Genomic DNA, 23,049 nt, shown 5'->3' with positions numbered 1-23,049 from the left:
GAACGAAGTGAGCGAAAGTTCCTAAAATCAACCGTCTACAACAGATGCGTATACAACTTTTCATGCTGAGAGCCTAAATTACGAGATAAAATCTAAAATCTTAACTCAGAGCCATTAAACTTTAAATCAAAGTTGAATTTACACGCGAAATTGATGGCAATAGTCGAATGATGGAGTGGATTGAGTCGGAATTTAGGGCACATTTATTATATTATACGAACCAAGCATGAGTGTTACTCTATACTGAAACTGGACAGAGAAGAAGAAGAATATTTATTGAAACAATAAATGTGCTCCCACTTAAGGTAGGTTGCTTCCATACATCGATCGGTCATAAAGATATTAGAATTGCTAACAATAAGTCGAATTTAGATTTTTTTCAAATATTTATCTGTAGGCGTTTCAGTTAAGGGTATTTATCTCCTGTAATGTCATAATATTCACAATTTGAGTGTCACTTTTAGAATCAAAGTGGGCTAGATTTAAACACGTCATTCACAGAACGTACGTTTATTAACTGAAAATTTCGATACATAGTCATTTGCGCACGGATAACTTCGATAATTTCACATTTATTAACGGAAAACTTCGATAATTTCTCATTTATTCACTAAAATTTGACAAATTCTTGACAGTATACTAGATGTGTGTTTTATTTGTGGGGAATATGAATGAGTGACGGTGTAATGGCGTGTTTATGTTTCAGTTTGATTTTTTAAATTTGTTTTTTATTGTGATTATGACATTACAGGAGATAAAACCTTGTGTTGATAAAACGATGTGTTGCCGAGCTCGCTTCGCTCGTATCCCATTTACTCCCTTATTATGAAAATAGCTATTTCAGTGATACCAAAACGTCCTGTATAAGGACGCAACGTTTGATCTGCACTGGAAATTTATGTTCATGCGTGAAAGTGAAGCTCAAGGACGCGTATACGACGTATAATGCGAGTTATGTTATGATTCACTTCAGATTATACTCTGAATACTCCAAACACCAGGATTTAACTGTATTTGGACTTAGAATTTTGGCCCTTTTATCGTGGTTTTTTGTTGCTCTGTGTAGCTCGGCTGGAGTCTTGAATGTGATGCATTTTTGAGTTGAAGCTTTAAGCGAAATGAAGCTGACGCTGAGACTCTGAGTGAACGGTTGGTCGATGGACATTTGTTACACAGATAATCCGTAGACCCTCTTATCCCCTGTGCGTCTTTCATAAGACGACAAGTAAAAAAGTCCATTCTCATTGCGAGACGTATCAGAGATTGTTTGAACAAATTTTTGCAAAATCTGAACGTATTTTTCATACAAAATAGTACTCTAAACACTGAAGGCTACATATGCTACAAACCCCTTTCTAAATAGTGTAAATAGGTGAATCCAATCAAATAAATGAACTTACCCTGAATGAATATTGATCCTAAAAGAGGACATCATCCATTGCAGTTCGTCATCAAAGATAAAATATGTAATCGGATACGATGTTTGTATTCCAAAAGCAATTATTTTAGTTTCTCACCCCATCCGTAAAACACAGAGTCACATGTGACCATACCAATAAATGTAGGTATATACGGAACGGAGAGTAACAATCTACACGTACTTCCGGATTTGAATAAATTGAGCACGCACAAATATCTCAATCAAATTTTGCAAACAGTTTTGTATAATATTATGTTTGCTACAAAATGTATCGTATGGAAATAAATGTATGGATCGAATAAGTCGATATTCGTGATTTGGCTTTTTGAAAATGAAATTTGGCAATTTTCCAACCGAGAAAAAATCTTCCAGAATATGGAACATGCTTAAGAAGTAGTTCGTGCATATTCATTTCACCTCCACGAAAAAGGCTTGATACACGATATGGTGAGCATATATAAATTCGGTGAGTAGATTCTTTTTTATCTTGAAACGCTTGAAACTTATATATACGTACAAAATGCATGAATACATAGCGTTGGAATTGAGATATTCGTTCATGCCAATCCGGCAAGACGTAGGGTTATAAGATAGATCGCTTAATCGAGCAAACCTAAAATTGGTAACGGTTATTTGGCTTGTATAACATTGAGGATATTAAGATTGCTTTTTCTTTAAATATTTAAGATCAATACGGAACTGTAGTATGTGTCGATTGTAATGCAAGTGCAATTTATTATACCGAAAAACGGATTGGGTTGGGAATATCGTCTCTTTCAGCATGAATAAAAATGCGAGAATTTGTTGAATTTATATGGAAGCTTTTTTCTTCTCTCGTCGATAGTGTGAAGATAAATAGGTTACACCTTGGGAATGATAGGTGTGAGCAATGGTTCAGTATTACACAGTTAAAAGGAAATGTATTTTACTTAAATTGACGGAAGAAAATGTTTTTTTTTTGAGTAAAGAAATTATTTCGCTTTGTAATGGAATGCAATAACATTTGCGTATACATTTTAGAACGGGAATTGGAGAACTGCTAAAATACGGACGTGTCGGATATATCAATGGTGTATTATAGACTATCGACTTGGGTTAATTTACCCTAGGTTAGAATCCGGTTTAAGATTTTTGGACTGAAAAGCGGCAATTTTTGAATTTATTTTGTCTGATTCCTACACCGAAAGAAAAGTCAAAACTATCGCAAAACTGCCTCCTTCGTGATTTAATCAGCTATAAAGATGGTTTCCTTAACACTAAGGCTCCTTAATTAGCATTTTTTTGACAAACAACACCGTGCTGTGTTCCACTGTTCACACAATTACCAATATCCCAATTTCCAACACCACCACTGACAAATTGTGGATCAACATAAACGATGCATCGATAAGTAGGGAATACCCTAAAGTAACCATAATTGACAACGTCAGTGTTGAAATTCTGAAAATTTCCCGGAGAATTGTTAGTCCAAATTGGCGTCAAATCGTCAACGCTTGTGATACGTCCACCCAGCCATAGACCAGTTGCACTTGCACTTTGCTGAACGATTTTTAGTTGACTACCCAGAAATAGCCCATCTTCGTATGAATGAATGGAAGGCAGACCAGCACCAAGGCCTTCGCAAACACTTTCTGCTTCACTGTAAAACATGTATCCAGGTCTGTCTGTCGACGCAGAAATTGGTTTGTAACATTTGCCATTGTATTCGGTCCATTCTACATCGCATGCACCGTAAACTGATGCTGCGTGGAGTGAAGTATTTTGTCAGTTGCTGACACTCTTTTGAGACTCACGAAAATTTCAATGTAATTTAACTGAGATTTAAGCTTACCGACACAAAGAGCAAAGGCGAGGACTAAAGATTTCATATTTTTCACACTGAAATTCACTTGTTTCACTGGAAAGAGAGTGATGGCGAGCAGCATACTTTGCATTCTTTATATACATTTCAATCTTATCACTTAGATTACCAATAATCTTTGACCGACGACCAAACAAAACATTAATTCAATTCGATCGCATATTGATTAATAAAACTAATCTTTAATTGAATTCAGTCAAGTCATTCTACGAGTGTTTATCAAAGTCGATAATACAACCAAAAAGTAGTATTTAGTAATAACCAGAATATACAGGCTATAGTGTAATGGATTTTTTTTTAAAGGTTTGCGTTTTGATCTGTAACGGACAGCTATTATTTGTTATCAATAACGACTTAAGGAGGAAACTAAAAGTTCCGATTATGTAAAGCATATCCGTAAAAATATGATAACATATTTTAAATCAATCTTTTTAAAATAGCAAGATTCCATGAGAATTTGTTTTCTTCAGCAAGACAGAGTCCAACGGAAGAAACCGAAGATAGACCAATAATAAGAAACGTGGGATCGGAGGATATGCCCGACATAACTGTTGATGAAGTCAAGGCCGCAGTAGCCGAGATGAAAAACAAAAAGTCTCCCGGAGAAGATGGTGTTTCAGTGGAAGCCATTAAACTAGGTGGAGAGTCCATATTAAAGACAATCACGGCTTTGTTTAACCAATGTCTCCAATGGGAAGAAGTACCAGAAGCCTGGGAAAATGCGGTAATTACATTGCTGCATAAAAAAGGAGACATAACAAAGCTGGAAAATTTCCGATCCATAAGCCTATTGTCAACACTCTCCAAGTTGTTTATGAAAATCATTACAAAGAGGAACACTAACAAGTTCGACTTCTACCAACCTGTTGAACAAGCTGCTTTCAGATCTGGTTTCAGCACAAACGACCATTTACAGGTGATGAGAACGCTTATTGAGAAGTGTCGTGAATACAACATCGACATAGTCTTGCTATTCATAGACTTCGAAAAAGCTTTCGATTCAGTGGAAACATGGTCGATATTGGACGCATTAGACGAATGTAGAGTAGACTCAAGGTACTCCAACACAATTCGATATGTGTACAAAAATGCTACTTCATGTATAAAACTTCATAAGAGCACGGAGAAATTCAGAATCGGCCGAGGGGTAAGGCAGGGTGACACCATTTCACCGAAATTATTCACGGCGATTCTGCAGAGTGTTTTTAGGAAGTTAAACTGGAGTAAAATGGGAATAAAGATAAATCCACTTCGCTGATGGCATTGTACCGATAGCAGCGAATCTAGGTCAGGCTCAGCTTATGCTACAACAGTTAAGTGAAGAGTCAAGCAAAGTTGGCCTCAAGATGAACTTATCGAAAACAAAAGTCATGACCAACATCGGGGGCGATTGATAAATCAAAATTGGTGACACTGTTATTGAACGAGTCGACAGCTACGTATATCTAGGACATAAACTGAAGTTAGGTCTGGACAACCAAACTGCAGAAATAAGACGTAGGAATGGTCTTGCATGGGCAGCGTTCGGAAAACTCAGACTATTTTCAAAATCAAAATGAATAATAGTCTGAAACGCAAAGTTTTCGACACTTGTGTCCTTCCAGTGCTCACTTATGGAGCGGAAACGTTAACTTTAACGAAAGCATCCGAAGATAAATTGAGAGTGACACAAAGACCCATGGAACGGAGTATGCTTGGAATAACACTCAGAGACAGAATGACGAATCAATGGATTCGACAACAAACCAGGGTCGTTGATGTCATGGAAGTAATCTTGGAAGTAATAGCATCTCTGAAATGGAGCTGGGCGGGACATATTTCAAGAAGGACAGACGAACGTTGGACCAAAAAGATCATGAACTGGCGACCATATAAAAGACGAGCTATAGGTAGACCACCAGAGAGATGGACAAACGGAATTAAGAATATAGCAGGTACAAACTGGCAGCAAATGGCAATGGATCGTGCGAAATGGTTGGAGAGGCCTACATCCAGCAGTGTAACAGGCTGAAAAAGAAGAAGAAGAAGAAGATTACATGAAATAAAAGATCTCCTGTGAAAGGCTAAAATTCCGTTTTCTCAACTATTCAACTGTTTTAACATTTTACATCTAAAATATGAATAATAGTCGGGTCCCTTGTGTCAATCCACTCGCTTTACGTTTTTCGAGCTCTACTGTTATCATACATGATTGGGAATGGATTTGGCGAACGGAGCAATTTTTTCTAGCCTGGACTATAAGAGTACCAGCAATGCTTTAATGCATCGTGTTGCTGGTGCGACATTTTCAAACTTAACCGCGATTGCCAGATTTGTAAGCAAAAAGCTGATTGAATCAGCTCAAGTCAAATGAAGTTGAGTGAAAACTTTTATTTAAACTGCCATTCCACTCCTGCTAGTACATCAATCGCACTAGAGGTTTGTAGCTCATCTTACCACTGTCACAGTAAAAGTAGAGCAGTCCGATGTATATTGCCCAAATGGTTTCACTCTGAACCAATCACTAGTTTCGAGATTTATCGATAAAAATTGCGAATTCAAATTTCCGAGATCGAACAGCTTCAAATCATCAGTATGTAATGCAGATTTTTGTTTGATATTGTAAGGGGCATGATTTCCGGTCGAAATCCTTTTTTAATTTGAATATAATTCAGCAATATTTACAGTTTTCACCGCCACATATAAAAAAATTCATCTGTTCGAATGAGAATTTATTTCGGTCGTCGTCGCGTCGGTGAGAAAGGCAGAACGTTTGAATATATCAAAAATTATAAAAAGAATATGTGAGTGTAGACTCCGCGTTTCCTACCTATGGCATTGTTCTTCTATACCCACTCTACCTCAAAGCGCCATAACATCATTTTATGTTTTGAACATAAACTAATGTGGTTACATTAGCATTCACTCAGTCCCTGTGGATGGGGATATGGCAGCATAAGTGTGTACAGTTCACATGAATGCATTCATGGCATTAATGAAAATGATAAGAATAGAGATGAATTTAAAAGGGAATATGAGTACAGTACCTACGGTTTGTAGCGTAGTATTTTATGTAATGATTTATACGTTTCAGTGAAAGACATTTACTATTCCTAGCTTTGAAAGGTTTAAAAGTATTAATGTAATTCATTTTCAAAAGCTTTACACTTTGTTTAATTTGAATGGCTACTTCGCTATGAATTCTTATGTATTCTTGCATTGGGTTGAAATGAATGCAAATTATACTTCTCACTATTTGCACGTGAAAGTTCATTTCTATAATTAAATTAAGTAAAATTTTACCATCTCTTTTAGTATGATGACGTTAAGAGTATGATCTCAAGTGGCATTCACATTCACGCTCAGATTTCTAAACCATCTATAGAAACCATCTATTCTTTGGTGAGTGTGTATAACGTAGTAAATATGGTAAATTGCAACCCTGAATGTTCTTGTGAGTAAAATTTTATTTCATCAAGTAATAGATCGGTAAGATGCAGACTTTGCAAAATGTGAAACAAAAACAGACACACCAGAGAAGTAAAGTAATTAGATAATAACATATAACGACAAATGATGTGCTCATAGTGCTCATTAAAAGCGAATGAAATCATTTTTCAATTAAAAAATTTTACATTAAGAAATCTGCTCGAAACTCGTGAAAGCTGTACTGTAAGCGAATAACGCTAATACATTTTATATTCAATGAAAAAATTATGGAAAGGTACTACTTGTGGGAAATTTATTAATATGAGGCGAAGATAAGACCAATTCTGAAGTTTGATGGTGTCGAGATCAAAGTCTTTCCCTCTGTCAAGTGTCTCGGCTTGACTCTTGATCAGTTCCTGAGTTGGGAAGAACACATTTCGTATTTCGCATTTATGCTCGATCTTGTCTCGACGAGTTGGAATCCTCAAGCGTCTTCGATTCTTACCGAAGAAAATTCTTCGCCTAATTTACTTTTCTATTGTTCACTGCCAATTGACCTATTGAGTTAGAGTTTGGGGTTCCGCCAGGAGATCGTTGATCGATCAGCTTCACGTATTGCGTAAAAGGGCACTCAAAGCCGCTCATCGGTTGCCTTTACGGTATCCAACCAAAAAACCATTTAGTACGCAGTTTCCTAATATGCTGATATGCGGATGGATGGATTTGCCATCTGCAAATTCGTTTTTTGCTGTGTTAATTGACTGAAACATCATTCGTTGCAGTTCTCTTGCAACCTCAATCGTTATGACACGAGGCATTCTTGCTTGCTCAAGAAACCTAAATTTTTTTCGAATTATGGCAAACGATGCCTTCTTTTCTGGTCCTACGATGTTCAATGGTCTTCCGTCAATTATTAAAAATTCTAAAAACATCAATAAGTTTCGTCGTTCACTAAAACCGTATTTGTTGGATCGTCCGCTTGACCTAAATTAACTTTTTTTCACGATCGAGTGAATAAAAGCTTCCAAGGTTCGCTTTTTTATTGAAACCCTTGAATAAATTGCTTCCATCTATCTTTTAATGTTTAAGTGCTTGTCCGCCCTTAACGGCAAGGATTTTTACTTTTTATTTTTATCTAACGAAAGTATAAGAAACAAATAAACGGAGCTCCTTAGAATTGTTTACATACTGGAGCTACGCGGATCATTTGTAATCGATATATTTTTACGGAAAATATTTGAAATGAAATGAAATATGACATAGTGGATTTTGGTTCTTATCCTCGCGTTGTGAGTAAATTTTTATTGGAAAATAGTTCAAACAAAAGACTGGAATTATACTGGTGATGGAAGGCCTCACAGTAACATTATTAATGGATCTGGTTACCCTAAATATAGCTCGATCTTAAATTTTTATGAATACTTTCATCGTTGACTTAAGATTGATGAAGATTGTCTGCGTTTATAAAATTCAAATGGATTCCCGCCTCAGACGCTGTCATCTATCTGTCGATAAATGAAACCAAATACATTCCGTTTTCGGTGTTCGCCGTGTTCGGCGCTGGATTCACATGTCAAATAAGTAAATTTCAAAACAAAACAAAACGTGTTCCGATCAAGTTTTTTGTTTCTTAAATCCACATTGACTTAAAATGGAAACTACAATCGACACAATATCGGTCGGCGATTACATTGTTCTGCAAAGGCAAAAGTACACAAAGCTGCACAAATTCAACTCACTGGATTCAACGGCAATGCTGGGCAAAGATTTACTGGAACTGCGGAACATCGAATCCAAACCGTATTTCACCACATTTAAAATGGTCCCAAAGAATGGTGCCAAGGGAAAGCGAGCCAATACGCTAGAACCGTGCACCGACAAAAGTGCCTTCACCGAAAATTTAATCGCTAGCAAGGGAAGTGGAATCGATAATAGAAACATCACCGACGATGGCTCATCGCAAAGTTTAACGCCGGATGAAATTCAGAAATTACGTGATGAGTGTTCCAGTTCATCGGAAATTGTCAGCCAAATTGTTGAAAATTCAAAAACGTTTGCATCGAAGACCGAATATTCGCAGGAAAAATACTTGAAGAAGAAGGAGAAGAAGTACTTTGAATTCGTTCAAATCAAAAGGCCAAACATTCGTACCATTGCCGATATTATGTACCGACAAAGCGCTGACAAGATTTACGGCATTCGAATGGATCAACTGTCGCAACTGCTTTCGTATTCCGGTGTGTGTGGAGTTGGTAACTATCTGCTCTACGAATCGGGCACGAACGGCTTAGTACCGGCAGCTTTGTTAAATTCAATTGGAAGTGACACCGAAGCTAAATTGGTACATATGCATCCTGGAAATGTACCTCAGAGGCAAGCGCTGTTAGCGTTGAATTTGAAACAAGAGCAATTGTCCAGATGTGTCTCCGTGAACCTGTATTCCGTCTTGCGACAATACTATCAGGGAACTGAGCCAGTCGTGACTGAAACAATTCTAGAAAGTGGAAAGCACAAACTTAACTCAGACGACATTGACGAAATCAATGGAGCACAACCAGCAAAATTGTTAAAACTAGATGGCGAGGCAAATGGACGCGATGATAATAAGGCGAATGGCGACGACGATAAGGTAAATGAAAACAGCCCGGAGATAAATAAAAAACCAGCAGCTGCCAACAAGGAACAGTGGATGATTGATAATGAACGGGCTTGTGTAATTTTGAAAGACCAGGTTGATGCACTAGTCATTTGTGCCAAGGAGCATCCATCGACGATTTTGAAATCCCTATTACCATTCGTGAAGCCAAGCAGACCGATTGTTATTTACAATACGTCACGGGAAATTCTGGCCGAACTTTATATGGAAATGAAATCGTCGTATTCGGTGACGAATTTAAAAATTACTTCCAATTGGATGCGATCATACCAAATATTGCCGAATCGAACTCATCCGGAAATAAACATGACCGGAAACAGTGGTTTTCTGTTGACGGGTTATACAGTCAGATAAGTTGTATGTATAATGACTTGAAGGAACATTAAATTTTGTCGAAATTTTAACTTGATGATTTTGTTAGAGAAGATCTGCTGATAGTGTAATGGTTGGTGTTGCTTTACTCATTGAATGAATTAGTTTCAAGTGAAGACACAATAGATTTACCCTGAGATTATACTTTGTCTGCCGATCAGTTACTAAATTCCACCAGATTCAGCATAGCTTGGTATTTTATCGGCAGCTATTCGAAGCTTTTCCCATTAATTCGTTCAGACGAAATCGTTTTAGAATGTTGCCACTAAAAATGATAAATCGAAAAACTGATATCTCACCTCATATCACTATCAAGAACATTATATCCGGTTGATATAGTACATGCAACGCATATAATCACGATGAGGGTATTAGGTTTCAGTTATGTGGTCGTCGCAATCAATACCAGCGTACATCAACACGATAAAAAGACTCACATGGTAGGATTTTATATGGCTTTATATGGCTTTATCAGTATATCTGGTCTTCAGTCGAACATGGACATTGCATTAGACAAAGAGTATTCCCCCAGTTTATGGTGCAGACGATTTTCCAACGGAGAGGACGTAGTAAAATCTCACATAGAATTTGCTAGTCGGGGTTTGTTAAGATTAGTAGTTGCTTGGGTTGGGTAATCGTTTTATACGGATTCAATTCTTTCATAACAGAAAGTAGTAGAGTGCGAAGCAAATTTAAATATGAAACAATTTTCTACGGCATCGGAGCGAATGAAAACATTGATCTATTCGGTATTGATTTGCCAACGGGTATGCGAATTTTATTATACTCCGTTATACTAAAGATAAATGAAAAGCCTAAAGATTTGAAATCACAGACGCTCCAGTTGTGGTTTACATTCATGGCGGATATTGGCAACAGTTGAACAAGGAAATGTCGGCATATTGCGTAGATCCTTTGGTTTCAAATGGATTCCGAGTCATTGTGGTAGAGTATGATCTTTGTCCTACAGTCACACTGAAGAAATTAACTCAGCAGATAACAGAATGCGGTCAATTTATCTTAAACTACGCGGAGCGGATGCAATGTGGGTGAGCATGTCCAATATATTAACCGAAAGTGCTGTGAATAAGGCAATACGGTACAGACAACTAAATTGATTTCGTGTTTACCAGACAACTAACTTTTTGTGGTCATTCAGCTGGGGCGCATCTCATTCTTTGTATGATTGAAAACATACAGCACGCATCAGTGAAACCCCTTCCTATTCACTCGCTATTTTTGATATCTGGCATTTACGACTTAACAGAACTCCAACACACGTCCATAAACAAAGATAACATTTTATCGATCGATGCATCAAATGTCGACGAATTATCGCCGTTAAAATTCGATTTCAAGAACTGGTCCCGCCAACAATTTCATGTCAATATTTGCGTGGCAGAGAATGACAGTCCAACATTTATTAAGCAGAGTTTAAAGTTGTTAAATCGCTTGAATGCGAATGGATTGAAAACGAAACTTTGTTTCATCGAGAACCGGGATCATTTCGATATTGTGGAAAAACTGTGCGACGAATCGTTTGAGCTAACACAGGATTTGCTCAAAAGCCGTTCGTTAGCGCATCGTTGAATAGTGAGCAATTACCCAATTTAGACTAATAAAATAAAAGAATTTCTACTGAAACTGTACCCTAAACTATATTTTTATCAGAAAGCAATACTGATTATCTATCGTACACTATAGGTATGCTCGAAGCGCTCCTATACCGTTCAAAAACATTAGCATCGGACAAGCTCTGGGTAATGTGGTTCTTTAAATAGTAAAATGTATGTTAAAAAATTGAAGTACAAGATTTGAAATTAACAGATTAAAAAGACTTTGATCGATATAAGCAATAGACCCGATAATAATACTGGTCAAATGCCAGGGAATAACCTAAGGAACATCGTGGGTGGGAATTTTCCCACCCGCGCCTTTTGAATTCCCATCCACGAATTCAATTTTGACCACACTATAAATTTTTACAAAAACGTAAAAAGTACTTTGATTTTAACAGTCAGGAGGTCGACAGATCCGTACCACTTAAATTCCAAGTCGTTAATTGATGATTTGATTAAGAATTCCTGTGTACAAGACTGTCGACCACTCGCCGACTCTAGACAACACGATATTAAAGTTAATATCAGTTAGAAATTACAAAAATCGACAGTGGCAGCGAAACCATGTCCTCAGCATTGACAAGAAAATTAACCATCTGAACATATTGATCAAAGCTCAATTTAAATTCTTCAATAAGGAAATGTGGAACGACCGACTTTCACAGTTGAAAAAATACTCTAACCAACTGTGGAAAATTACTAGGCTGGTTAGCAATTGCAAAAGCAGTCTTCATTCCTTAAGGATACATCAGGTGCTAGCAACTACAGACCAATTAGCCTGCCAAACTCCATCAGCAAAATCTTAGCTAATCATATCCAACAAGCTCTAAATAAGAAAAACTCTGCAGGATTGTTCACATTTGACATAGAGAAGGCCTCTGATAGTGCATGGCATAAGAGTCTAATACACAAAATGTTCCTTCGAAAGTTTCCTTTCTATCTTATTAAAATTGTTCAATCATTTCCACAAAAACGGTCTTTGTACCAAATTGTCAGAAATCTAGGATATCTAGCTCATATCCTAGCAGTAGTCCCACAAGGAAGCGTGCTGAGTGCTACCCTTTATTACATATTCACTTCAGATTTGATTGTAACGTAAGTCACGTTCTTTGTGAAAAGAATTTTTTCGCAGATGATTACTGCAAATCTGTTTTGCCAAATGGCAAAATTATCAAGAAATTGCATGCCATTGGTAAGATCTCAAATTATTCTGCAAAATAGGAAATCAAATTAAATGACAACAAAACAAACGCGGGCTTTTTCACCAGAAGAAGGGCTCAGAAGTGGAAGGAAAATGTGTTTCAAATCTCCATAGGAAAAATTCGACTTTTTTTAATCATTGTTTTTGGCGCCTCTAAGTAAGAATTAGGAAGTCATTTTTGCGCCTTTTCGTCGAAATCCCACCCACGGGAAAATCCTTACGTTAGTCCCTGTCAAATGCTTTCCGTCTGTAACAGGTTAACAAGCACTTAAAAAATGGTCAGATGAGTGACCGTCATTAGTCACTGTTCTGTTGTGAGAGAAAAATTTCTTTGAAGAATGTTTGAAGAATAATACGTCATTAAATTGATATTGATAGTAATGCTCTATCTAGCACTGAAGCACTGTCGTAAGTCAAATAAAGAACCAGCATAATCAAAGTCGACATATGAAAAACAATAGCCAACTCGATATGATTTTGGCCCTCTATAGTTCCTGTTTAAGTGCTGGCAAAGGACCCTTGGAAATCCTAGCAAATTCTTTGAAGAAAATCCAACGGGATTTTGCGTATCTTTTGCAACTTACGGTTATCCTTTTAGTAGTTTCATTCTAAAAAATATCACAAAGTAAAAGTTTCCCAAAGAGAAATTCCATACATTGAAATCTATATCCACTTGCTCAATTCTAGTTACACGAAACCATCGATCAGTGTTGTTATGTACATTTTAATTTCGAAAATTTACAACAAATGTACAGATATTATTTGGGAAACGCAATACAATTACACGTGTAGCGCAACTAATAAAGAAGAAGAAAAAAATGTTTTCAATTATTGTGGAGAAATGTGCTAATTTTCACCAATTGTCGAACCATTCGAAACCAGCGAATGATTGGAAAATAAATGTAGCACTCAATTGACGATAAACAAAACACAGAACTTAAACGGCAAAAACAGAAAAAGGAAAGACGGTAAATTCATTTGTCGTTTTCAAAAAACGGAAAAAGAATTCCTAAAACAAAAAGTTTACTTAACTAACTTAATTCCTCGTCATCCGATATGACGATATCAATTTGTGGCTCGATTCCGGTTTGTTCGGCTTCTTCAGCGTCCAGTTCATCTTCGACAACACTGTCATCATCGTCATCATCCAGTCCAATCACTTCTGCATTATTTTCGACCTGATTTTCTTTATTGTTTGATTCGCTGGGATTAACATTGGACGAATTTAGTGGTATTGAAATATCGGACGCTTTATCTTGGAACTCGGCATACCTAAATGGAACAAATTTAAATAAAGGTTCAGTAACGCAAGAATCAGAAATCTTATGAGGATGTTCCTTTTGCTGGATGAATTAATTCGAGAGAATAAAATTCGCAACTGCTAGTTCTAAAGTTATGAGGAGTCTGCGGAATGGTTTGTTGATCTGAACGACTAATAATGTTTAGATAATAAAATGCTTAGTTCTGGACCCTTGGAAACGATTTGGAGGAAATTTTTCCATTCCGGCTAAGGAACCGTCCATAAAGTTTATCATCTTTGAGTGAGACATGCGTGCCATAAGGTATAGGAAAAGTGCGGACAAGGGAGTGGGGGAGTCTAATAATGTGCAAAAAGTGTGGACTGGTTCCATAGACGGACGGTTCTTAACCGCAATCAAAGCCCTAAAAATTATAGAAGTCGGAACACTTACTTATTGATTAGTTCATTTATTCGGTTATGGTGCTTTCGATTGTCATCCAATTTCGCCTTCAAGTCGGCATCTTCGCCAGCAGGATCTTTTGCAGAGCCTTCGGAGAAAAATGAAACAGTTTCGTATAGATCCGTTTTTCGCCGCTTCTGCAACAGTTTGCCGATTCGAATGAAGGCATCTTGAGCTGAAAAACGACATCAAATATGAGAAAACATTTCCTTGGGTTCAAGACCAATCGGCAAAAATTACAAATTGCTTTGATCTCCTCTCGTCCCAATTTCAGGCTGTGCTGTTCATTGCAATGATCCAGAATTCGGCGCACATCGAACAAGTCCGGAAATGAGCCCGTTTTATTGACGAAAGCTTGCATTGTTTTGTTAAACTGTGGATATTTGGTGCCATTGAATGTGATCGGTTTCTTAACTTGGCGATGAGCATGTTTGCTTTCGCCTGTTATGTCGCAGATTTTCTCATAAATTTCGCACGCTCGTTTTTTGTACTTTTCGGTCAATATGTACAGCGAATTCGACTCATCAGTCAAATCCACTTCGGACGCCTCGAGTTTGGCGATTTTTTTCTTTAGCACATACAGCGCTTTGTTCAGCCGTTTTATTTGATTATCGCGCCGTGCATCGCCCGTACTACCAACACCTTCATTCGTAATCACTGTTTGACCGCTCTTCCGCCGGATATTCAACTCTTCCAGAACATTTGAAAGTTTTGCGTATACAAATTTCGGATCCGATTGAATATCCACAGTGGTTGCAGTGACCACTTTACCGAAACTTTTCGAATTGATAAAGTCGGGATGCACCATATGATAGTAACGAAGCAATTTCTTGTTGATTAATTGTTCCATGTCACGGCTGGAATCGGCTTGACTGTAAATCAGTAAAGAAATTTTAATAGAAAAGGCGAGCAGACAATAACAGCCGAAAATTACCGGCAGACATTGATGAGTTTAGCGAAAGACTCGGTTATGGGATTCTCGATTGTTGTGCTCGATGGTTCATCATCATTCTTATTCGCATTGACATTGTTGTTATGGCCGTGTTCCGTGAAGCCATCCTCATCAATGTCTTCATTATTCTTTGGTTCTTTAGATATATTTGACGAAACAAGTGTGGGTTTAATTCGTTTTACGGAGACATTACTGTCGTTTTCAGCTGGACGTTTAACGGCCCTCGTCAATTCAACGGTTTTGTTTACTTTCGGTGGTGGGGCGGATGATTTAGTTACCTGAAAAAGTTATTATTCGCCCATCATAACCAACAAAAACAATAAACGAAAACATAAGAAAAATATGGAGGGAACCAATAGGAATGTTTTGTTTTCACTGACCGGTCGAACTTATGAAGACCATACAACTTGAGAAAATATTTGCATTTATCGAGCAGGAATAGTAATTATGTTAATTGAATCGATTGAACATTTAATACCGTATTGTCGATTGAAAGCTCATTTTATTCTAATAACAAAACTAACCTCGGTGTCTTCTTCGTCGTCTGAATCCAACAATGAAATTACGATTGGCTTCATTGCGATTTATTTCAATGCAAATGGCTGCACTTATTCATAGAACATGCAAGTAGACGCGAATTACGCAGTAATGAGGCATAAATTACAATGTTTTACACTCAAATTGGGCAAAAATTTTTATTCGATGTTTTGATACTGTGTGTTTGTGTTGTAATTAATTTTTTTTAGTTTTGTCATTGGTCTGAACCATCTGAACGAAATGGTTCAATGCTGCCAACGTATAGGAACGATACTAATTTCTATTTCTGGTGATCACTGTAACCAGTGGCGTCACATATGACCTGTATGCAGAATGTGATTGAGACAATCACGAAGCAGCCGGGAGCAAAAATTTAAGAGTTCAGTGAATTTTTACTTCGATATAGGGCGTTAAGGAGTGCGAAAACCAGTTTAAATTAACTTGCCCCGGGTCAGCTGTCAAAAATGCATGAATGAAAAATAAAATGGAGTGGAGTCGAAGTCAGCTTACAAACAAAATAAATTGGTATACGATTTCTCTCATTTTGACGTGTAGCCCCGAGACCAGTTACAATCAATGAATGAGCAAAGTTTGAAAATTTCTGTCATTTTGACATTGCCCTCAAATCTGAACAAAAGAAAAACCTTTTTTAACTGCTCTCAGTGAAACTAGAGAGAAATCATTCGCCTTAAACGCCCTATAAATTATAAATATTTTAGTACTCAAAACATTCTCCACTATTTCGCTCAAAGCTGAACACTTTGGGGAGGTCACTGCAGATACTCGGGTGCAACATAACACTTGAAATTTCCATACAAAAAAAAGTCACTTCTTGTGATATTATCGTCGTTGTGACGATGTAGTAAATTTCTATATACTTCTTGTTCCGCTTATCTATTAAAAGACGATTTACATGACCTCCCCAAAGTTTACAGCCTTTTGCTGGACGTCCACAAAACGACGTACAGTAATGAATCAAATAAAGAGTTACTGTGGTTACTGTGCAACTAAAAAGTAACTGTTATGAACGGCCGTAAATCGCCACCCTAGTCTCTTTTTACTGTCAACGCTGTCAACACTGCCATAGGCTCTTGTCAACGGTGGCTGTCACTAATCAGTGTGTGAGCAATGAAAAATATGTACACGGACGTTTGCTTCGTGTCTTATTAATCATAAATTAAATATTTTTCACAGATTGAAAGTTACCAAAGAAAACCAATTAAAGGATGACTGAACTCCTCATTGATCCGAACATTCGGGTATGGGTCTTCTTACCAATTGTTGTTATAACGTTTCTCGTTGGAATCATACGGCACTATGTGTCCATGTTAATTTCGTCACAGAAAAAAGTTGAATTAACACAGATCCAAGACAGGTGAGCGCTAGTCGGTAAATTCTTTTATTATTTTCGATTTTGATTTGGCGATCCATTCAGTCAAGCGATGATACGAGCAAGACTCTTACGAGAAAATGGTAAATACTTGACGGCTCAATCATTTGCAATGCGAAGGCATTACTTCAACAATGACGAAACTGGCTACTTTAAAACCCAAAAGAGACCACCAGTCACTCCCAATTCAACCGCAATGCTGTCGGATTTAGTCAAAGGAAACTTTATCAACGTTTTGCCGATGGTCGTCATTGGAGGTATATATTGTGGAAATCGTAAAATATGTCTGAACGAAAAGCTGGATGACTTGACTTTTTCTCGTAGGATGGATCAATTGGATGTTTTCGGGATTTGTGACAACGAAAGTCCCTTTCCCACTCACGTTACGTTTCAAACCGATGTTGCAACGAGGTGTTGAGCTTGCCTCTTTAGATGCGGCATGGGTGTCGTCCGCTTCATGGTATTTTCTAAATGTCTTCGGTTTGAGAAGCATTTACACTCTGGTCCTTGGAGAGAACAATGGTAGGGACGAGTGGATGAAATAAGAGTCACCGAAAGTTTAATTTTAACAATAAATCTCGTAGCTGCTGATCAAACGCAAGCCATGCAAGACCAGATGTCTGGTGCCGCGGGTGCAATGCCCCAGGATCCAAAAGCTGCCTTCAAAGCCGAATGGGAAGCGCTAGAAATAACCGAATATCAAAATGCGCTGCAAAATGCGGAAACAGAGCTGTTGCAATTAGTTGGTGGTAGACAGCAGTCGAATTCGATTGACCATTGAAATGATGCGGCTGCAATTTTCGTTTTTCTTTGTTTCACAGTTTTTTCGTGAGAATAAAAATTTAGCAAATAGACCAGAGATTGTAATGCCTTTTATTTGGAAAGAAAATTAATAATCACAAGCATGCGATATCGTCCTAATGGTGGTCTGAGGCCGGTTCATCATTGCTTTTATTTTTCAGCAAATACGCGGCTAAATATGCAACTGGATCTGATGGTCGCTCTTTGGCTAAAGTCTGTAAACCTTGCAGTAGAATCGGTGCCACTGTTTGATCGAGATATTGTTTGGTCGGAAGGGATTGTAGATCGCGTTTCTTTGCGTCGGGTTTGTCATTCATACTGAATGAATTTGACTGTGGAAACAGGTTAAATGAATGCAACGGGACATGGTTTACAGAATTCAATTCATTGCTTACTGTCTACGGTGAAATAATTTGGAAATAATGTAACAAAAATAAGCTGGATAAAGACTTTGTTTAGTCGGACGAACAGAAGACAAACACACAAATATATAATGGTCGATATGACAGCACTACAACGACTACAACAAAGTGTTTTGTCAAAATTTCGATTGACATTGCAGTGATTATCAAAATTATGAAAGAAAGATGTCGCTGTGAGCCGGGAGTGCAGAAGGTGGCATGAATTCAAATCTATAGAAATGCAGGGCTTGTCGGGTAGGAACAAACGTGGTGTGAGGGCAATATCAAGAGCATAGAAATTTCGATTTACAGAATGTAACAAAAAAAAATTCAAAATATTCTTTTCGTTGAGTGTACTTTAGACGAATTTTAAAAAGGTTTCAACTCTTTCAAATTGCAATGTAAATTTAAATTTTTCTAATGTCACTAATAGTCAATTATAAGCTCTTGTTTTAGTGGAAGTTCAAGGCTACCTATAGTCCTTAATCCTTGCGAAAATACTTTTGGGATGGGTCAACTAAAGATGCCAATACTTTGTTTAGACTGATGCGTAGATTGAGTTGAGTTTTTGTCATGTTTTCGAAACCCATAAATGTGTTTTAGATGTCATAGCCATATGATGTAAATAAAACACTTTTCAAAAACACCGAACGTGGAATTTGGAGCAAACATTTCTAAAAATACCAAATGTATTTTCCGTAATTATTGGTAATTTCGGTAAATTTGGCAATTTCAAATTCTCTAAAATAGGCCCTTATTTTTAAGAACGATAAGGAAGCATACAGCCAGGGGCGGATTAAGGTTTCCAGCGCCAATGGTAACCGGAATCTAAGCGCCAGTTTTGCTATTTTAAATTCATATATAAATAAACGAACATTACTGCTTGTTCAAGACGAACGTTACGTTACGGAGAGTATTGAAATGGATAATAGTGTTAAGATAGAAGTGGAATAAATGTAATTGCGAACGCAGCGAGTAAGATAATTTTCAAAAATTCTGATTCCTCTTAAGGGCCATTCACAAATTACGCACGCTCTTAAGGGGGGGGGGGGGGGTGTTTGACAAAAGCGTACGCTTCATACATTTTTGAAATTTTCTCCATACATTTTTGCGTGCAAGGGGGGAGGGGGGGTCTGAAATTTCGAATTTGATGCGTGCGTAATTTGTGAATGGCCCCTTAAAAGAAAATGTTGTTTTGATTATAGAGGTATAGCACTGAGTTAAAAGTTAAAAAATTTAGATCGAGCTTTTTCTTTTTCATTTTTTCACTTCTTACTGCGCTAACAAAACGAGGGCAACATTAATAAAGAAGGGCATATGTCCGATGAATGATATGAAGTTTGAATCCGACATAAATTTTAGGGAAATTAGCATTATTCGACGTATTCTCTAGAGGTATTTCAGTTTTTCGACAATATCTTCGGCACCATATGGCGAATTGAGTTCATACCGAGCTCAAAACTCATTTCTTTTTACTAACTTTCAGGGAAAAATAAAATTTCATAAAAATCAGTTCTTCAAGTTCATACAAATATCTTTAAAAATAATTTGTAAAAAAGATGGTCTTTTTAGTTTTTTGACAATATCTTCCAAGCCATATGGCCGAATGACTTCATTTGGGCTCAAAATTCAAAATTTTTTACTACGTTTCAGGGAAAAAAGTTAATAAAAATCGGTTCAGTAGTTTCTCAGATATCGGAGATATGCCCTTTAGTGATGTTGCCCTCGAAATGAAGATCAGATCAACACTCCAGTCTGAACTAGTTCATGAGGTGCTCCTTTTTTGCCACTTACATGATGTAAAGGAAGAACTATAGTTCTAAATATTTCATTTTAGACTTTTTGTAGCTCTTTTGAATTGATTTCGTCACACTATAGTTTTTTTTTTTGTAATTATACCTTTAAGACTGAAATAAATGAAATGAAATGGCCATTCATGTCAATTGGCAAAATAATTTCCATTTGTAAAATGTTCGAACATGCGAACCGAAATTTTCAGTTTTAAACTTGTCGAAATAAAAATTTGGAACCACGTGCTTACTGTGCTTTACGAGATCATACAATGTTTAAAGTTCATTCCCAAACTCTCTATAGATTTGTTACAGATTACGAGCGCCGAATGCAATTTTTTTAAAAATTTCAGTTTGAAACACGACAGAGTAAAGTTTATTTTACTCTGCCGTGGTTTGAAACTAATAAACAATTTCTCTTCAGGCAATAATTGTCCATTCAGTGACTGAGCTCAGCGCCAAATTTTTCCCTCAGCGCCATGGTCACGGTACCGATATTCCCGTAGGAATATTGCATACTGCATACAACCTTTACAATATAATTCGATGAAATTCTGTATTCTGATTGCTAAAAGTTATAGTCACTTTTGTGACATTATGGCTGAATCTGGAGACTTTGTATCTGGGTCGTACACCTTGTTGGAATTTATTTTCGGGTAACAAACGATTAAAACAACAAATAGTAAAATATTAAAAGCAAATTTACTTCTTATTTTCATTACATTTACACGAAATATTCTTAAATCTAATCATTTTAAAACTAAAAACTGTAAATTTTTAGTTAATTTTTTAAGTTTAAATATTTTTTTCTTGCATCCGATTCCGCTTTTATTTTTTAATATTTAAATTTCTTTATAACGATACGGTATGCAAAGTATGCTACAAAGCTTTTTACTTGTAATACAATTTCGTATCGATTGTGTTGCATTTCTAGTTATAAATTTTCATTTTTGTTACGATGGTTTTGGAGAAGATAATGTAAACGGCAACAACATTTTTTTAAGCTTAAATTTATTCGTCTTTTACTGTTAAAACGTTGTTTTTTTTTTTGCTGCATCAGTTTATTTCTACCTACATTGATACATTTATATACTGCATTTACTTACTAAATATCAACCCTATCAAGGTGAGCCAAGTTTTTTTTTCTTAAATTTGTGTTTTAATTTCTGTTTTATAATTTTAATCGAATTTTCATTTTAATGTGAAAAAAAAAGATATTTTAAATAAAGTGTGCGAAACATGGTATTCCCAAATATTTTAACATAGTACAATAGTTGACGGCAAACATAAAACTGGAACTGAAATGCGTTTTTAAGGACTTGATATATGAAAAGCTTTTAAAGCTCCAAAAGCTTTCATGCAAACTGACAAAAAGATTGGAACTTTGAAAAATTTTGCATTTGCATCAAGTAGTAATCTATTTTTGCATGTGGAATTCAGATTACCGTTGCACGTATTTTTTTTTAATGGTGAGATAAGACAATTCGTTCCAATTAAAGAAAAATCTGTGCTATTCACACAATCATTCGGAGTTTTAATATAAAATGAGAGCAAAATAAAATGATCGGGTCTGGTTTTGACAATAAGAAATTCAATTGCCAAAAACCAGACTCGATCATTTTATTTTGCTTTTACCTTATTTGGCTTTTAGGAAGGAAAAAAACCTAGAAATATTTCGGAGAGTAATCGGAAAAAAATATTGTGTATAATTTTAATAAACAAATCATCGCTATTTATAAATTAAATTCCATGGTTATATAGCTTGAGCATTCTATATTTATTTATTGCTACTGTTCGATGTAATTTTAAATTGAACGAAACTTTCTGGCACCCAGAGACAATTTAATATTGATGTGCATGATTGTGCATATAAAACTTTGAAAGCAATACAAGCAAGTTAATTGTTTATTGGATCTAATCGGTAGATAAAGCATAAGGAAATTAAATTTCTTATTCAATTTGCAACCACACTTAAAAACCGATAAATGCTCGATTTATATATGCTCACATTTTATACACTGAATTGATGCGATATGATGACGTAAAATTACTGATTGTGATATACGAAGTGTTATAAATATGTGTGTAATGTTTTCAGCTACTTATTTAATTAAAATGTATAATAAATTGGTAGGTGTACGTTTTACCTACAGTAGGTAAAATGTATAATTTTTTAAGTAAAATTGATAATGAGAATTCGGTATAATATATGCTTCATAATATGACTTAACAATCGGCAATCATTTTATATTGATGTAATTTTGTTAAATGATTTTAAAATTTTATTATTTTTGCGATATGAATATTTGTATTCGTTTCGAAACTCTCCGTCTTTTTCTGTAAATTTATCTATTTAACAAATATGCGAAGACCAGAGGTGGTTTTCTTTTATCAAGAAATTCCATTCGGATTTTATTAAAATATTTAGTTAATGATTCTGTAATTCATTTCTGTTTCTATATTTTGGCTGATAAATTGTACGAGAGAATGTACACATTGTGTTGTATACATTTTATAACAAAATATTTTCTTTTAACATCCGATGATTTAATCTGATTTCGCTTAAAATGTCGCCATCAATCATAAAACATGAATTTGAAATGTAGCTCATTTTAAATCATTCTCCATAATTTGTACAAACCTCCAACCTAAAATTCCGCATATTAAAGAAAAGAATTTCTGTTCCAAATTTCACAATCAAATTCTCATTTTTCTTATCTCTTCAGCTTAACGGAGCTTTCCAAGTTCAAATATTGTTATGTAGGCTGGGATACAACAACTATCGGTCTCTGTATAATTATTTTCTTTTTTATTTGTTTCAATAAAAACAACGCTGAGTATTCGAATAGTCATTGTGTCGGACATCTTCTATTGCAAAAAAAAAACGCCCGAGAGTCTCAGAGTAAACAAATCATTGTTCAAGGTTAATAGCCTCGTCGAA

The 23,049-nt window shown here is 36.1% G+C and overlaps 6 protein-coding genes across 6 annotated transcripts; 3 read left to right on the top strand and 3 right to left on the bottom strand.

Moving 5' to 3' along the window:
- Nucleotides 1–2,638: 2,638 nt before the first annotated feature.
- Nucleotides 2,639–3,408, bottom strand: LOC119075637. The gene is made up of 2 exons (XM_037182119.1): nt 3,252–3,408; nt 2,639–3,162 (listed from the first exon to the last, which is right to left on the bottom strand). The coding sequence occupies exons 1-2, from the start codon at nt 3,352–3,354 to the stop codon at nt 2,687–2,689; spliced, it is 579 nt and encodes a 192-aa protein (XP_037038014.1). The 5' UTR covers nt 3,355–3,408; the 3' UTR covers nt 2,639–2,686.
- A 4,854-nt stretch (nt 3,409–8,262) lies between these two features.
- On the top strand, nt 8,263–9,747 carry LOC119075635 (tRNA (adenine(58)-N(1))-methyltransferase non-catalytic subunit TRM6). Its single transcript, XM_037182116.1, has one exon. The coding sequence runs from the start codon at nt 8,341–8,343 to the stop codon at nt 9,697–9,699; it is 1,359 nt and encodes a 452-aa protein (XP_037038011.1). The 5' UTR covers nt 8,263–8,340; the 3' UTR covers nt 9,700–9,747.
- A 440-nt stretch (nt 9,748–10,187) lies between these two features.
- On the top strand, nt 10,188–11,364 carry LOC119075636 (kynurenine formamidase-like). The gene is made up of 4 exons (XM_037182117.1): nt 10,188–10,317; nt 10,386–10,484; nt 10,553–10,766; nt 10,851–11,364. Exons 1-4 carry the CDS (start codon nt 10,215–10,217, stop codon nt 11,305–11,307), a joined length of 873 nt encoding a protein of 290 aa, XP_037038012.1. The 5' UTR covers nt 10,188–10,214; the 3' UTR covers nt 11,308–11,364.
- A 1,877-nt stretch (nt 11,365–13,241) lies between these two features.
- On the bottom strand, nt 13,242–15,982 carry LOC119075634 (daxx-like protein). The gene is made up of 5 exons (XM_037182115.1): nt 15,714–15,982; nt 15,172–15,467; nt 14,478–15,109; nt 14,229–14,412; nt 13,242–13,809 (listed from the first exon to the last, which is right to left on the bottom strand). The coding sequence occupies exons 1-5, from the start codon at nt 15,765–15,767 to the stop codon at nt 13,569–13,571; spliced, it is 1,407 nt and encodes a 468-aa protein (XP_037038010.1). The 5' UTR covers nt 15,768–15,982; the 3' UTR covers nt 13,242–13,568.
- Nucleotides 15,983–16,831: 849 nt separating this feature from the next.
- LOC119075631 (ER membrane protein complex subunit 3) lies at nt 16,832–17,972 on the top strand. The gene is made up of 4 exons (XM_037182111.1): nt 16,832–17,101; nt 17,162–17,373; nt 17,441–17,638; nt 17,701–17,972. The coding sequence occupies exons 1-4, from the start codon at nt 16,953–16,955 to the stop codon at nt 17,895–17,897; spliced, it is 756 nt and encodes a 251-aa protein (XP_037038006.1). The 5' UTR covers nt 16,832–16,952; the 3' UTR covers nt 17,898–17,972.
- Nucleotides 17,967–18,454, bottom strand: LOC119075633 (protein dpy-30 homolog). Its single transcript, XM_037182114.1, has 2 exons — nt 18,313–18,454; nt 17,967–18,249 (listed from the first exon to the last, which is right to left on the bottom strand). Exon 2 carries the CDS (start codon nt 18,232–18,234, stop codon nt 18,034–18,036), a length of 201 nt encoding a protein of 66 aa, XP_037038009.1. The 5' UTR covers nt 18,235–18,249; nt 18,313–18,454; the 3' UTR covers nt 17,967–18,033.
- Between the last annotated feature and the right edge of the window lie 4,595 nt (nt 18,455–23,049).

The sequence above is a fragment of the Bradysia coprophila genome, unplaced genomic scaffold (genome assembly GCF_014529535.1).
Source record: "Bradysia coprophila strain Holo2 unplaced genomic scaffold, BU_Bcop_v1 contig_232, whole genome shotgun sequence".
NCBI lineage: Eukaryota > Metazoa > Arthropoda > Insecta > Diptera > Sciaridae > Bradysia > Bradysia coprophila.
Note: the sequence above shows the minus strand (reverse complement) of the source record. Positions and strands in the feature narration are given on the sequence as shown.